The sequence below is a fragment of the Lutra lutra genome, chromosome 7 (assembly GCF_902655055.1).
Source record: "Lutra lutra chromosome 7, mLutLut1.2, whole genome shotgun sequence".
Lineage (NCBI taxonomy): Eukaryota > Metazoa > Chordata > Mammalia > Carnivora > Mustelidae > Lutra > Lutra lutra.
In genome coordinates this window covers 48,022,401-48,039,095 of record NC_062284.1, presented here as the reverse complement: position 1 = coordinate 48,039,095, position 16,695 = coordinate 48,022,401, and the positions used below count along the sequence as shown (strand labels likewise).

At 40.3% G+C, this 16,695-nt stretch overlaps 1 protein-coding gene across 8 annotated transcripts in view; it reads right to left on the bottom strand.

Moving 5' to 3' along the window:
- Window positions 1-16,695, bottom strand: part of MAP2K5 (mitogen-activated protein kinase kinase 5) — a 253,962-nt gene that overhangs the window by 219,690 nt on the left and 17,577 nt on the right. For all 8 annotated transcript variants that reach the window (XM_047735597.1, XM_047735598.1, XM_047735596.1 and 5 more), the window contains exon 3: window positions 13,701-13,768. In XM_047735597.1, coding sequence (XP_047591553.1) covers window positions 13,701-13,768 — 68 coding nt within the window. The remainder of the gene's footprint in view (window positions 1-13,700; window positions 13,769-16,695) is intronic.

Below are 16,695 nucleotides of genomic sequence, written 5' to 3'. Positions count from 1 at the left end.
AGCAATAACTGTTAACAAGTAGTCTGGAAAAATTGTCCGAAAATGACTTGTCCTCGGCTCACAAGTATTTGAGGTTTCCGTGGAAAATTAAGATGCCAGTGGCTATTTGGAACATTGCTCAGGTATTCTTTTTAATGGGAAATTTGCCGGTTATTGATCCACAGCATGTACCCCCTTGGTTCTGGAAGGCTGCAAGCAACTTTCCAATCAGTGGCTGTCAAAAAAATTACTGCCTTTTTATACTGATACAAGACAACAGCAGTGGTGGCGTTCTCCTATAGTTAATGCTTTTCTTTAATTAACTGCTATGTACAATAAGTTAGTCATTTCAGTCACTACTTCACTGCAGTCCTAGAAACCAAAACAAATAAAATATCCTTATGCTTTATCTAACAGATTAATTATAGAGTTGTCTGAAACTGGTGCTTGGGGTCAAGTTTGAAAACAAATAACCTCAAATGTAAAGGGTCAGAACAGGTGCAATGCATTTTTTTCCTACTATAAAACCTTGCATGCATGAAATTGACCTGTTTTCCAACTTTATTTATTTACCTCACTAAATAAATAAATAAATGAATATAGTTTCCCTTTCATTTCAGATCTGTGCCAAATCAACTGGCAAACTATATATGCTTTTATAAACATTGTACATATTTTTTTTAGTCATCTATAACCATCTTTTTATGCTACCATTTACACGGGCACACTAATGATATTAAGTGTGCCCCTTGCCAGTATCTCTAAAGCGAGTAGTTAGCATTTGTTTTTTGCTTTCTCCAATTCTTCCAAACCCAAGGGACATTTTTTTTTCCTGCTGAAATACTGGGCTTGATCTCTGTCTGTATTAGCAGAGAATCTTGTGGTAAAGTAATTCTGCATCAGAAACACACTGCAAAGGGTGGTAATTAATAAGCCCAGGGCTTGGGCCCACCCTAGGCAGGTGACTCAGGAGCAGGTCCTGTGAGGGGTGGCGGGCTGCCAGTGAGGGACAAGACCCAGGAGCTCGGGCTGCCGCATACGTAGCGTTCTCTGAGGAATAAGGATACAGCGCGGGGCCACGGGTCTTTCCTGGCACAGAGCAGTCCTGACAGGCCACAGGCCTGTGTCACCCGTGGACACAAGCAAGGGACTTGGGGAGTTAGAGGACCCCAGAGTGCAAGCCTGAGGACTGGCCGTTCCCTAGCACCCAAGCTCAGCAAGGAAACACTGGCTGCCCCTTGGGTTACTCCTGTGAAATGAAGATGCTACAGAGCCAGAACAGCACCAGGAGACTCACGGGAGGGACGGGAGCTCGCCTCAGAGCCATGGAGCAAGCTGCTTCTCGACCCAGGTAGACTCAGTGTTTTCAGAAATTCTCCCTTTAGGGCTCACTTCAGCAGCACATGTCCTAGAAATTCTCCCTTTAGACAGAGCCTTCCTGATTTTGTTCTAAATAGTGATCAAATAAGCAATAGTGACTTTCACTAGCCCAAAACAAACTGAAGAAAACAAACAAAAACCTCAATCCTGTATGCCAAGACACTTTACATGGCTTGCACAGCAAAGTGACAAAGTGACATGATAACATTAATGGGGCCATAATCTGAAGCTATCCAAACGACTGCCCGAACACAATCTCTATGACCCTATCCCGGCTTTTATTATCCTGAACACGGAGCCCTGCACACAGTAGGTGTTCAATAACTATTTCCTGACTGAGACGGGGCCTACTTCTGATTCTGCCACTTATTACGTAGCCATTGATCCTCACCAAGCCCCAGCCTCCTCCAAATGAGAGGGAAGCGAGCTAGTCTATTACATAGGGTTGCCATGAAATCTACCCGCAGCGGCGCTGTTTGGGAAGGCACTTTGTAAACTGCAATGCCTTACTGGTGCTTGAGAAATTAAAAAGTGAGCCTCCTACCGCTAGAACAACAGCACTTTCTGAATAGAAGTCTGCCCACATTTCAAAATACAAAAATAGTTAGGTACAAAAAGCACAAACTATTGTGCTCATACTGAATACATCAGCAGCAGTTACAAAATGTGTTTTCCGCTGGTATTCCTGGCAGAATCCGTTACACGGAGTAATTGCAGCAATAATCAATAAGCTAACTGAGTAAAAGATTAATCAGTTTTGTGATTGCTAATGGAATCTCCAGTACCAGACTCAGATTAGTTTCAGAGTCCCTCTGAGATGTTCTTCAAAATCCTTAAACAATTTTAATAAGGATGTGACAAAGTTTAGCACAGTTATCCAAAAATCTAATTAATTTGAAACAGAGGGCCAGATTCAACGAGGGGATAGCAAGTACAATTCTCGGTTTGTTTTGTTTGCAAGCTTATCAAACAGTGTTCCTATTTGTTATGAACCTAATTCTAACAGCACAATTCAATCAATAATTACATTTTTTTCTTCATGGAAATGTGCCACATAAAAGACTTGAGTTCTAAAACAGCACAGTTTAATTTTACAAGGCGCAAATTCTCTGTTAAGAGAGAGAGAAACGAGAGACGGAGAGAGATACACGCACACACATGGCTACTTATTGACCACCGACTGTGTACTCATTTCACTAGAAGCTATTCATGTTTATTCATTTAATTTCTCGCAACCCTATTCCGTTCTGCAAGGGTCATTCACAGATGAAGCCAATGGTTTATCAGTGAATCCCCCCCCCCCCCCCGCCAAAAATTACTTCTTTCATTCTAGTCCATACATAAAATGTATGTTTACTGTTTAAGAGTCAAAAGGTAAGTTATCTCTTATTTCTCAGACCTCAAAACATTCACATAAACCAGGCTACCAGGCAGCCTGCTGAGGGGGTGGGAGTGTGGCTTCTTCAGTCATACCCGGGTATGACTGGTCAGGCCATGTCACCGATCATTCACAGACTACGGATGCACCGCACCGATGAGTGACCTCTCCCTCCTTCTTCGGCACCCAGCTCTGGTTTTCCTCCTCCCTCTCTGACCAGTCTAAGCAGTTTCCTGTAAGTGGTTCTTTCCTCACCCCTCCTTTATGTGTTAGAGCTCCCCATGGTTTTTCATCAACCTTCTCTTCTTATTTTATACTCTCCTTGAGTTAACTTCAGCCACTCCAAAGGTTTCAATTACCAGAGGAGTCATTGAGACTAATTAGGAGCTGATGAATCACAAATCTTTATTTCCAACCCAGATTTCTCACCTAAGATTCGGAACATACCCAACTGGTTGTCCAGAGGCCCCTCAAATTCAACAAGTCTCTACCTCTCACACCGCCCCCTCATGCCCTAGACCCATCTTCCGCCATCCAGGCTCACTGTCTCAGTGAATGACATCACAATGACCTAGTTTCCCAAGCCAGAAAGCTGGAAGGAAGCCAAACACCCCCTCTTTCCTTCTTTCCCACATTCAATCGATCATCAGTTTTATTAACTCCACATCTTTCCAGCTTCTCAGTTCCTTCAAGCGAGGGCCCTCCATGATCTAGTCTACATTCCTTCCCAACCTCGTCACATACCCTCTCCTGCCTCCCTGTCCATGCCACACTGAATCACAGGGAGCGCCTCCTGAACGTACCAGTCATCCTTACACAAGAGCTCAGACATACTCTTCTCTCTGCCCAAAACATCCTTCCCAGTCCCTTTGTCCTACCTTACTCCATTTAGACACTACGCTCTTCAGGAAGCCTTCTCTGTCTCCAAAGCTACACCAGGAGCTCCTACTTATGCTCACAGAGCACCTAATGTTTAAGCATATTATAGTATTTATCACTCTGCTTGGTAATTATGAGTTTTCAGATCCTCCCACAATGAACACTGATGGCTTCTTTGTTAATCTCCCTGAGCGGACCACGGGCTCCTTTAAAGAATGAACTATATGTTCACTGTGCCTGTGCCAATCAGCACAGCACTTGACTATCCCATAAATATTTAACTGTATAAAACTGCTGTACCAACAACTGAGCACATCAATGTATGAGTGATCTCAGGTCCTAGTTCTACATTTACTAGCTCTATGACCTTGAGAAAGGTATGCAATTTGTGCCTCAGTAGTCTCCACTATAAAAATGAGGAATATAGGGACACCTGGGTGGCTCAGTAGGTTAACTGTCTGACTCTTGATCTCAGCTCAGGTCTTGATCTCAGGGTTGTGAGTTCAAGCCCTGCACTGGGCTCCACACTGCCCATGGAGCTTACTTTAAAAAAAAATTGGGGAAAATACCTGCCTTGCTCATAAAGGTATTAAAAAGATCAAAATCAAAGGAGCTGGTATATGGGAAATCTTCTATAAAGTACTTGAAAAAAAAATCTTGAAACAGGGCACAGGGCTATGAATCTCCCACTTCCCAACATTACATCGTAGAGAAAGGTTCATAACAATAGGGTAATATAGAAACCCCTAAATAAGATCACTTTTAGACCAAATACAGAGGTCGAATTTAACTGTTTATCAAGACTCAGTATTCCCTCCCATTCCCTCAATTATTACAGTACTACAAACAATAAAGTAATTAAAAGGGTATGATAAGGAACACATTGTCTATCTTTCTTCTGGAAGTTCATCAAGGGCAGGGGCCCTGTCTTGTGTATTTTATTATCTTGTAGGGCAGAGGTATTAAACTGGAGTCTCTATGAGTCTTAGGAGAGCTTTCAAATTCCTGAAATTACATGTGAAACATTGTGTTGTGTGAATTTTCTGGGGAAAGAATAAACAGCTTTCCTCACCTTTTCAAAAAGACCTGTGTCCCTAAAAACCCAAGACATCACTGCTGTATAGTGCCCAGCACTGACCCTTACACATGATAGTGTTCCACAAATATTTAAGGGAAGGAGGCAGGTAAGAGCTGATGGAAATAAGGTAACTACTCTCATGGCTCATTCCTTCTGACTCTGGCAAGTCTTACATACCATACTGCATCAATTCAGGTTTATGTATTATGCTTCTAGACATAAAACAGGACAGTTTCCTAAACCTCTCCTTAACATGCCTCCTAACAGACTTAGTACAGTATTTCTACTTATAAGGAAAAAGCATGCTGGTTTTTTCCTACTAATGATAAAATTTTCAGATTCCTGCTCAGTCAATATTGCAAGCATACCCCATTATAAGAAGCCCAGTCAGTAATTACAGCAATAATCAATAAACTAACCAACTATTTGCAGTCCATAGTTAATTTATTAGTTTTCCCAGTGAAGAACCCAACAATCTAAACTGTTAAGTGGCTCTAAATTCAATTAGAACACTGCTTAGTGTGTCCTCAGCTATGCTTTCTTTTGATTATTTCTTGTTTCTATGACGTTGACCTCTTAGGACACATATAACTGCTCCAGAGTCAAAAGCAACATAAAAAGCAAATCTATTTTGAATACCAAATTAATATCTGCATTTACTTACCTGGTTCCAGATCCTGCACTTCTCAATTAACTCCCCACACCCCTGCCTTGAGGAGCTACAATGTGCACAAGCTCTTCCTTGAATGTCTCTGGACCAAGGATTCACATATGGTCATGGATTGGTTAGATGATGAGAAAGAAAAATTACAGTGAAAAGTCTCCCACTGAAAAGGTCAACAGGGAACAACCCTGGAGCCTGTTTATGGGCTAATATTATTGGATAGATGTATTTATTAATGATTTGGAAGTGAAAAAGACAGTAAGTTGGCCATGTTTAACGATAACACTGTTTGTTTTGGATAGGAAAACCATAAAGGGCGTTAGGGAGCTCCAGATGGTCTTAATATGGGTTTGGGCAGATAATGGCGGATGAACTTCAACTTGGCTAAGTTTAAGGTAATGTGTGTTGGCAGAAGGGGTTTAAATTTGTATTCAGCAATGGGTCCAAAGCTTGTAGGATCCTCTTGGCTGACGCTTTCAGAGTCATCACCATGGTTAGCTTGGGACAGCGTCTACACTGACCTTGCATCTGATTTCTAGGCTGCAACAATTCTGTTAGACCGCTAAAGGAGAAGTTTAAATACAGTAGTTCCCCCTTATCCATGGTTTTGCTTTCCATGGCTTCAGTTACCCATGGTCAAAGGCAGTCTGGAAACAAATGATTCTCCTTCTGACATGTCAATAGTAGGTCAATAGTAGCCTAACACCAGGTCACAATGCCTATGTCACTCGCCTCACTTCATCTCTTATAGGCATTTTATCAGCTTTCAGCATCACAAGATGGGTGAGTATAGTACAATAAAGAATTCTGAGAGAGAGAGAGAAAGACACCATATTCACATTATTCTCACTGTAGTATATGTTAAAATTGTTCTATCTTATTATCAGTCATCATTGTTAATCACCAACTGTGCCTAATTTATAAGTAAAACTTTACCACAGGTATGTATGTATAGGAAAACACATGGCATATATAGGGCATGCACTAGAGGGAATCCTAGAACTTATTCCCCAGAGGAAATGGGGGACTGCTGCAGTAGCTTCAGGGAACCTGTCACTTAAATAAAATAGGACCCTCAGGCCATGCAGACAGCAGGCCAAATGTGACATTCTCTTACACTCTATTTAGCCATTCCAATAGTGCTTGATAAAAGATCCAACCTACTGCTCAACTTCTACTAAAAAATGAATAAATAAAAAGGCGGTGAGGAAAGAGTAAAGAACATATAAGTAGTAGAGAAACATATATATGGAAAGAAGTAACTCTATTTGAAATTTTCTATTATTTCATTTATGCCTTTTTGGACATATTTCCTAGGTTGATAATTTGCTGAATTTCTCGAACTTTACTGTAAGGCAAGTGTATTTACATTCACCTTTCAGATATATGTAGAAAATACCCATCTCATTTTCAGTAAGACCAACCTATGAGAACAGAGGTTTAGTAAGAGCTGCCAACAAGTGCCTAACAACTTGGTCTTGCTCCACAGCAAGCCTCCTGCCGGAGGTCCAACATTTCCCTGCAGCCCGCATCTCCTCTGAAGACAAACTCCTAGCCATTGTCCCTCTGGGGCTAACTGAGGTACCACATGGTTCTGCTGCTTCATGCCAACTGCCTCCACGTAGGACCCCAGATGAACCAGCCTCCAGGCTACACTGAGCCCTCCACAGAGATGGAGCTGAACCAGAAGTATGGTCATGTTAACAACAGAATCCTGGTGATGCAAAGCACCCCACAGCGCCCTGGTGTCCCCTGCCTGAGGCCTGCTTGTGCTTGCCTTTCCCTTTGCTTCCAGCAGCCACAACATAAACACCCTGCTCTGATGCAAGCTTCTGTATGCTTCTGCTCCTCACAAGCAAAGATGCCCGAAGTTATCTCATAATGGGGGCTACCGACAGGGCTACCGCATTTCTGTCACTATTTGATGGGCATCCAAATGTCCCAGGCAGCACAGAGAAGGGAGTTAAAATAACCTGCCTCTGAAAAAAAAGGTTTTATTCTTTGACTAGGATGAGAAAACAAAACAAAAACTTTAACAGCTTAGAGCATGTTATTATTTGAGTAAAAAGAGAGAGAGAGAGAGATTTCCAAAGCCATTTATTTCATTCGGCTCACCTCTCCTTGTGCCATTTCCCCACCTTGCGAGGAGAACATTCCGCATCATCAGCTGTTCAACTGAACTGCACTGAGCTGATGTTGCCGCCTAAGTTCAAAGTCGAACCTATTTAATATGGAGCATATTTAAAAGCACCATGTGGAAAATGAGCTCCAATCTCCTGCTCTTTGAAGAAAACTTCCTAATAGCAAAGGCGCTGGTGCCATTAAATGTTCAGCTCCACGGTGGGCAACAAATTCTGTGGTAAAACTCAGTCTTGTAGATAAGGACAAAAATCTTCACCATTTCAAAGCCCAGGGCACTCATTCAGGTAAGCAGCTGACTCTCGATTTTGGCTCAGGTGATGATCTCTGGGTGCTGAGATCTGGCCCAGCGTCATGCTCCACACTTAGCATGGAGTCTGCTAGAGATTCTCTCCTTCTCCCCCTCCCTTTGGCCCTCCCCTAACTCACAGGCTCTCTGTTTCTTAAATAAATAAATTTAAAATTTCAAAAACCCACAAAGTATTTTTTACATTCTTATTCACACTCAGGTACACTAACATTCTAACAGATGGCATTCCTTTTTGATATCAGGAAAAAGGTAGTATTTGCAAAGCTTCCTCAGCAGGACCTCAAGAGATGCCAAAACAAAACCATCATTTCTTTTTTTTTTTTTTTTTTAAAGATTTTATTTATTTATTTGACAGAGAGAGATCACAAGCAGGCAGAGAGGCAGGCAGAGAGGCAGGCAGAGAGACAGGAGGAAGCAGGCTCCCTGCTGAGCAGAGAGCCCGATGCGGGACTCGATCCCAGGACTCCGAGATCATGACCTGAGCCGAAGGCAGCGGCTTAACACACTGAGCCACCCAAGCGCCCCACAAAACCATCATTTCAAACCACCAGAAGTAAAGAGACTTGGTGGGGGTGAAATGATGTGGGACCGCGTCCAGGCCTTCCCATCCATTGGCAACAAGACCTCTAACTGAATCTGCTCTCTGAGGGCCTCAGTCTCCTGACTTCTAAGGCTCCCTTCCAACTCTACTTGAGTAACTGTATGATTTTAGAGGCAATCTCCAGGTTATGTATACTACGACAAAGCTAATCATATCCCAATTTACAAGGTACTACAGAGGTCAAGGAGTATTTTCCCTCATGGTACCCAACATGTAAAAAGGTACACAATGGTCAAGTATACCAAAGGGAATACTTATACTCCACTAAAACACAAGGTCTCCACCATAATGGGAGGCATTACGGTTAAATTCATCCCATACTCTTCTGGCAATGTGCAAAAATGGTATAAAGGCAGAGAATGGGCAAAATGAAGAAAATTATTCTTGTTAATACTGTGCTCTACTCACATAGGCCTCTCAGTATCAAGAGAACCAGGTGTAATAAATCCTGTACTAGACACGGGATTTAGCAGAAAAAATTATGAATCCATTTACAAAAGCAAGATGTACTGCTGAGTTTCTTAATGAAAGGTCACCCAAAAGCCGAGGTTAGCATTAAAATAACCCCTCCTATAACTGGGTCTCAGTGATAGATAAAGCTTCTGGTGAATCAATAAACACGGCCCAGCACTGCTGTTTGGTGCTGAAAGGAAATGAAGCCAGCACTGCCAGACGACGAACACAAAAAGACAGGAGGAGAAAAACGACACACCATCTTTAATTTTCCCAGAAAATGAGAGGGGGAAACAAGAACATCAACAGAAACGTAAACTATATTAAGGGAATATTTAACAGGGTCCTTTAAATAATTAGCAATGATCAGGTATTTAGTTTTCAGAATATGTAGGTTGGGTGTACTTTTTTTTTTTCCTAATAAAGCATTTCAGATTCTAATTAAAAAAATACTTTATGAAGGAATTAAAAAGATACAATAGTGTCAGAGGAAAAGCCATGATCCCAGAAGTGGAATATTCTAACAACATAACTTACAAGAAACTACGCTATAAAAACAGATTGTTGATTAACACAAACTCATAACAAAACGCAGAGAGCGATCACAATGGTGCTGTAATAACACTTGGCTGCTGGATTCTCTCAATACATTAAATATCTCCTTGGAGACCAAATTACTTTACATTTTCTTAAAAGACAATTTATTATAGCTTTGTTTTCTTCTCATTATCTCTTAAAAATATATCTAATGAAGAAAAGAATACAACTTCTAAATAACTGACATAAAACGGTACTAATGTGTGACAACAGACTTTGGTTTAATATGTTGGTTATTATTTAACAGCACACGACAACTTATTGTCATGACAAATCCTTCCTACAATGCCACACTCCACGTGTCACATGTATCAAAAACCACTGTATGCCCTTGTTATGGCAAACATAAAATTAACAGCCTAAGGCTGCTAGCAATTTTAATAATTGATAAGTTTTCAATTAAAAAGGCAACATTTTCAGGTCTAATACAAGAATCTATTTAAATTACTGATAAAAACTTATGCTTCTGTTGGCCCAAAGCCAGAAAATGCTTGCATTCAAGGGGGAAAAAAGTAATTCTGCAAATTCCAACTCAGACATTGCAAATTTTATGCAATTTTATGCAGAGACCAGGCTGTTTATTCATTTAAACTTTGTAATCAATGGAAAAGAATGATTATGGGATTTCCAGTAAAAGTGTCTCTAGTTTTGCTTTCCCTATATGGATTTTAAAGAAATAATAAGGGGACTGTAAATTTACTAAATTTGCAGAAACTAATGAGAAACTCAGCTGCTTTTTACAGTAAATACAGGGTTACCTGTTATCAGTATCTCATTATCTTCCCCACCCCACCCAGATCCTGGATTCAAAAAGTTTTCAGTCAAAATGAACCTAAAAAATAAAAACCTTGCAGGTTTTTCATAACAAATCAGCAAGTGAAGGCTATCGAACAAAATCTATTATGAATTAAATCCAAATGGTTTTCCTTATGGCAAAACTGGAACCCAGCGGAATTTTAATCATAAGAAAAGACAGATCAGGGGTGCCTAGGTGGCTCAGTCAGACAGGCATCTACCTTTGGCTCAGGTCACCATCCCAGGGTCCTGGGATACAGCCCTGCTTGGTGGGGTGCCCCCCCTTGCTCAGCAGGGAGCCTGCTTCTTCCTCTCCCTCTGCCCCTCCCCCCATCCCACTCATGCTCTCTCTCTCTCTCAAATAAATAAAATAAAATGAAAATTTTTAAAAAAGAACCAAGACAGATCAAATGACATCCAACCAATTTTACGTGTGCTTTTCGAGAGTTTCCCCTACTCTTTATGTTTTAAGTGTTTTTTCAGAGCCTGACTCTTCATAAACAAAGGGTCTATGACAGTAGGACCATCTCAAGAGATAAAAGAGGAAAAATAAATCCATTTAGGCTCTAAATGACTTAAAGCTTGTTATCTCTCTCAGGGATATTTTCACTTAAAAAGATTTGCTCAAACATTCAGAATCAGAGTGATCGCAATCAGTTAAAATTCTTTGAGGACTTCAGGTTCCCATCTATAAATATTTGAGTGAATTAACGAGAAAGCCTGGACCTGATCAGCCAGACCACAATGTATGGACCACTGCCAATTCATAGTAAAGGCTTCACCATCCATTGCAAATTGATAAAAGTAAAAAGTAAAGAATACCAATTCACTATAGTGTGAAACTAATATAACATTACATGTCGACTGTACTTTAAAATGAGGGGGAAAAAAGAATGTAATGAGTTTTACATAAAACTAAATTTACTCACTTTATTTTTTTTTTAATTTTTAAGTAGTTTTCACAACCAACCTGGGGCTTGAACCCACAATCCCAAGATCAAGAGTTGCACACTCCACTGACTGAGCCAGCCAAGTACTCCTAAATCTACTCACTCTAATGGTCACCTTTATGTTTGAGATTTTGTACTGCCCATCATTTTTAATCTTTAAATGACTCTCACTGTTTTTCTTTGTTAGTAAAATAATGGTTAACAGTAGCAAATTTTTATTATTTATTTATTTATTTTATTAACATGCGTATTTGGCAAAAATAAAATGTTACCATTCCTATGTCCTCCAATCTAAAAGTGAAAATTGATTAATTCGTGAAATACACAGATTTGGGGATCAATGAGCTAGAAGATTTCTTTTCAGACTAGAAAGTGGCCCTATCGAAATCTCAGAAACTTGTAAGTTTAAAGACAATTTACGTAACTCTTAATGTATTTTCCTACAACACAAAAATAAACAATACATTTGAGAAAATAAGCATAAATCATAAGGAATATATACTACAGATATCTCAACTAAGGTACTATACACACACAAATCATCCAGAATGTAATAATGGTGACACATAGACAGTTCCCCACTAATGTGCAAGGAGGTAGATGAGAAAGAGCATAATACACACTTTATAGCCCCAGCTTTCACATCAGGAGAGGCTGAACTTCAACTCTATGCTCACACTCACACTAGCCCTAAGACCTTGGCATATCTCCTAGCCACTGCTTCCTCATCTAAAACATGGGGATGATAATATCTACCTCACCAAGTGATTATTAAAACCATAGAAAAATCAAATACCTTTTGTATCTAATATATATATATGGCACTTAGAAACAGAAATGATTATTATCACTATGATGACATGCATAACATTTCTCAAAAAGGACAATTTGTTAAACTTCCCAAAAGCATGTTTTTGAAAGCACACCTTTGTGTATGGCTATGTCAGAGACATGACAAAAGTACCAGAACGTCAGTAACATACTTTCCGCAGCAGATGTGCACTGAAAAACCAGAACCCATCTGTGTGTGTATGTGTGTCTTCTAAAAATAAGCATGTCTCATTCCCAGGAGAGTTAGCCAATCTATCAATACTAGTGCTAGACCTTTCAGCAGACAATTCTCCTTTGCCTTTCAAGGTACTGATGAGCCCTGCTCTAAATTCTCAGTGCACAAAGACTCTCAAATAAGTTAATGGGAAGTCAATGGGAAATTGACTTTTCCTACTCTGTGCTGGTCTGAATGCAACGCTCTGTTAATCATGCCATCCTTCTTGTTCTCTTTCCTCCTACCCTAAATTAAAACTATTGGCGGAAAACCTTACAGATATTTTACAGTCTTCGTTACAATGAAACAGTATTCTGGTGGAAGTTGAGGTCCATCAAAAATCTACAACCTCACTGTGGCCTAGGAATGGAGTCTCCTGGACAAGCAAGGGCCCTGATACCATCATTTCCACCTTTATACCACTTTGCCTTTGTCTAGAACTTTTAACTTTGCAAAGGTCTCTCACATCTATTATCCCATTTGATCATACAATGACCCTGTGCAGTAGAAAGAAGGAGTATTATTACCCATAATTGACAGATGTGGCAGCGGTAGCTAGAAAGGTTAAGTGCTCTGCCTAAGGCCGGCAAGCCAGAGAACCGTGGTCTGATCTGAGTCCAGTGCTCTGGCGCTCTCTATACCCGGCCACTAGAAAAGGTTTTGTAAGCAGATTACAAACTCAGATAAAAAAAAAATAAAAGGAGTAAGAGGAAGTAACACAGTAAGAGTCCAGCACAAATCAGGGCTCAGGGAAGCTCCTCAACATAGCAGGACTTGTCAGGCTTAGTATTAAAGTTTTAGGCGTGTACCCTTTTGTCTCCTCTCATTTATCTACTTCCCTCCCATACAAACGCTAAGGCAAATTTCCACTGAAATTTGCAACACAAAAGAAAAGTCACTTCAGGATATATTCAAATCCCTCTGATTCAGTAAGTAACCCTGTGGTTCATTTCAGGGTGGAGAAAAAGGGGGGTGGTTAGTGCATAAAATAACATTTTAAAATCGTGTATCCATACTGAGCCTGCAGCTACATTTAACTACAGTCTGTTTGGAAGGGTGAAAGAGATCTCCAGTTGAAAGTAGATTTTGAAAAATTTTTTAGAGCCCAGGGGTTCATTTTTAATGAGCCGTTACTTTAAGTACTGCATAAAAAATACAGGAAATTGATAGTCCATTTAGTCTGCACCATACCTAATGCAAAAATCATTAAGATACATTATTCTTAATGTTCATGATATGATCAGTAAGTGTCTTTTGAAAAGAATGCCCTTAACTTTAACATGTAAGGAAATCCTTAAAACCCTTACGCATCCTACAGAAGAATGTTATGGTAGCTGTGATTTACTTTTACATCTTCACCATGCGAGAAAAAGTGCCCACGATTACATCAACACATTATAATATGACATTTACATTCTCATCTTGTAATGTGACAATTTTATGATGACTTACATAGGACAGCATGGCCTTCATTTCTTCATCGCTCCTCACTGTAATTCGGTCACCATCTTCATCTTCATCTGTTTCAAAGGTAACACAGTGCGAGTGGTGAGATTTGCAGTGTTTAAATGCACAAAACCACGTCAGCTGAAAACGTAACACAACTGTTTTTCACAACGTGAGAGCCAAATCTTCAACACCGTGTTTTTGAGGATGTTGGGGTTATCGGTTTGTTTTCTGGGGTTTTTTGTTGTTCAGAATATAAGCAGTCTCAATAAAGAGCCAGAAATTTCCGGGACAGCTAAGAATTAAAATACTGCTTACGTCAAGCTTGACTTGTATCTAGGTTAATGTGTCACTGGAGTGTGAATAAACAGGTTTGGTGTGAAGAATGTTACACACTGAAGGAGGCCAGTCTTGTTCTACCATGAGTGCTTTCCTTCTTTCTCACACAGCACCCTGTCCCTTTTCTGTCCGGTCTTCCTCTCTCCCCGGCAAGCTCTCATGTGACAGTAGCGTGATAAAAATGGCCCACGTGTATTGAACATGACTACACACAAAGCACCATGATTCGTGCTTCAGATACCACATCTCCTTAAAAATTGCGCAAGGATCCTATGATGTGGACAGTGTGACTGGATTACTACCATCCCCTTTCCACAGAAGAATAGGGAGCTTCTAGAAGGTTAACTTACAAAGCAACTCTTAACACAGTTAACCCCATAACCCATTCTATCTGGTAGGTCGCTTGCTCTTTCCGAACAGTTCCATTTCTGTGGGGTACTCTGACTATAACAGGCTTCAAATGGCTATTCATGCAATTTTGAAAAAATCTGATAGTTTCAAAATTGGAGGATAATTAGACTTTACAAAACATACAAGGAGAACACGTACACTTGAATAACTGCATCATCCCAAGCAGCCCACATCCAGAAACTTATTTCCATGATGCTCCTCCTGTTCAAAATAGTTTTGAAATACCTCTTTGAAAACTGCTTTAAGAACCCAAAGAGAGACCGTGTGAAAATACCAGATCTTCTTTTTCTTTTTGAAAAAAAAAAAAAAAAAAAAAAATTTATATTTGGAAATAAACGTTACACCCAAAGTGGGGCTCGAACCAACAATGCGGAGATCAAGAGTCACATGTTCTACCAACTGAGCCAGCCAGGTGATGACCCTATCAGATCTCATTTTTAACCCAAAACGGAACTGCTTGCCTGGTCACTCACCTGTGCTATCTGCCAGGTACGACTTGGAATGACTTTTGTTTATTTCTAAATATTTAGTTAGCTCCTTCATCCCTCTAAAAATAAAGATCTGTCAACAAAACAGCCTATATGATAGGTTCTAAATATACGGCTGAAAGAAAAATACCAAAAACATTTTGAGCATTTTGTAGCATTGTTGGAAGAATGCTCCAACAACGTTCCCGGAGGCAACTTGGAAGGGGCAGGCTCGCTCTCAGCTGGTGCAGCTCTGATGTACTTGTTAAACAGCCAGTGTTGTTATTTTATTTATTTATTTATTTATTTGGTTTTGGTCACTCTTGAGTATCTAATTGCCGATTTGCTCAGATGCAGAGAACCTGATCCCAGGCCTGGAGAAGCAGACAAATCTCAGGTCACGCAGAGAACAAGCTTACACGACATGCTCTAGGGACTCTTACTGAAAATACAGGGGGAGTTCAGTCCAGCTCGTGGATCTTTGCCCACCACATCCCAGCGGCCCTCCCTCCCATCCAGCCGCAGTTCTGAAGATATCCCCCTGCTCAGTGGCCAGGCCATGGAAACCCTAGGAGGGAGCTTGTATTCTCTCCTAATTAGCCCATTGCAGAGCAAAATGCTACTTCCTTTTCCTCCCAGCAGCCAATAGCAATCTATCTGACAGCATGATAGAAACTAGCAGTCGAGCCAACCATGCTCAGTGATCAAGCCAACTGCTTTCACTGGGGTTTCTCTCCAAAGCATTTGTTCCTGGATCCTGGATCGTGGTTCACTCCCAAAGAGTTCCTGAACTCAATGCAAATCAGTATCATCAAGTCACACCATTTAAATAGCTACATAAGAAAGAGCTGTCCAGAGTCACTACTGTTCTATTCTACTAAGAGCTGCTTGTTCTCAGTATAAAAGGCACATAGTGGTCATTTCTCGTAAAAGACAGCAGAGGCCTAAGAATATTACATATATAAGAAACTATATAGGAATTTAGCTCCTTCTTTCTGAGGTGTAGACCCTATTAAAGCTAAATTGGAGAAGAAAAAGAAACGCCATTCTAGTTTTGGAAACAAAGGGGAGTTCCTACATAAGTTCTAGAAACCAGTATTTTCAAGGCTAAGTCAAAAATGTTTTCTTACAAATGCAGGAAACAAAGAAAAAACTGATATAGTATAAAGAGATGTAATGTTACATATTGCCACACATGAAAATACTTCACATTTTTGTTTTAAAAGCAAGTCAAATTCTCCATTTAGATGTGGGCTACAAGGATTTGTTCTTGATGAAGTCCTGAACTTGGTAAAATTTCCAGCCTGAATAAAGCAGCTTTTTGTAACTCTCATTTCTACACCAGAACTAGCTACAGAGACAGTGGCTAAAGGAATTGTTTATATTCAAATTTCAATATATACAAGACCTCAAAAAGGTACCATTCATAAGGGATGAAAAAGTGTTTGGAGTATAATAAAACAGGTGAAAACTCTTTTTAGAATTTGTGAGGAGGGGCACCTGGCTGGCTCAGTGGGTTAAGGCCTCTGCCTTCAGCTCGGGTCATGATCTCAGGGTCCTGGGATGGAGCCCCACATCGGGCTCTCTGCTCAGCAGGGAGCCTGCTTCCCCTCTCTCTCTGCCTGCCTCTCTGCCTACTTGTTATCTCTGTCAAATAAATAAATAAAATCTTAAAAAAAAAGAATTTGTGAAGAGAGATTCCAGAAAAATCATTTAATTCACAGTCTCTCTCAATCAGAAATAACACAACAAAAGAAGAGTTCTCTAAGCTCTCAAAGCCAGAG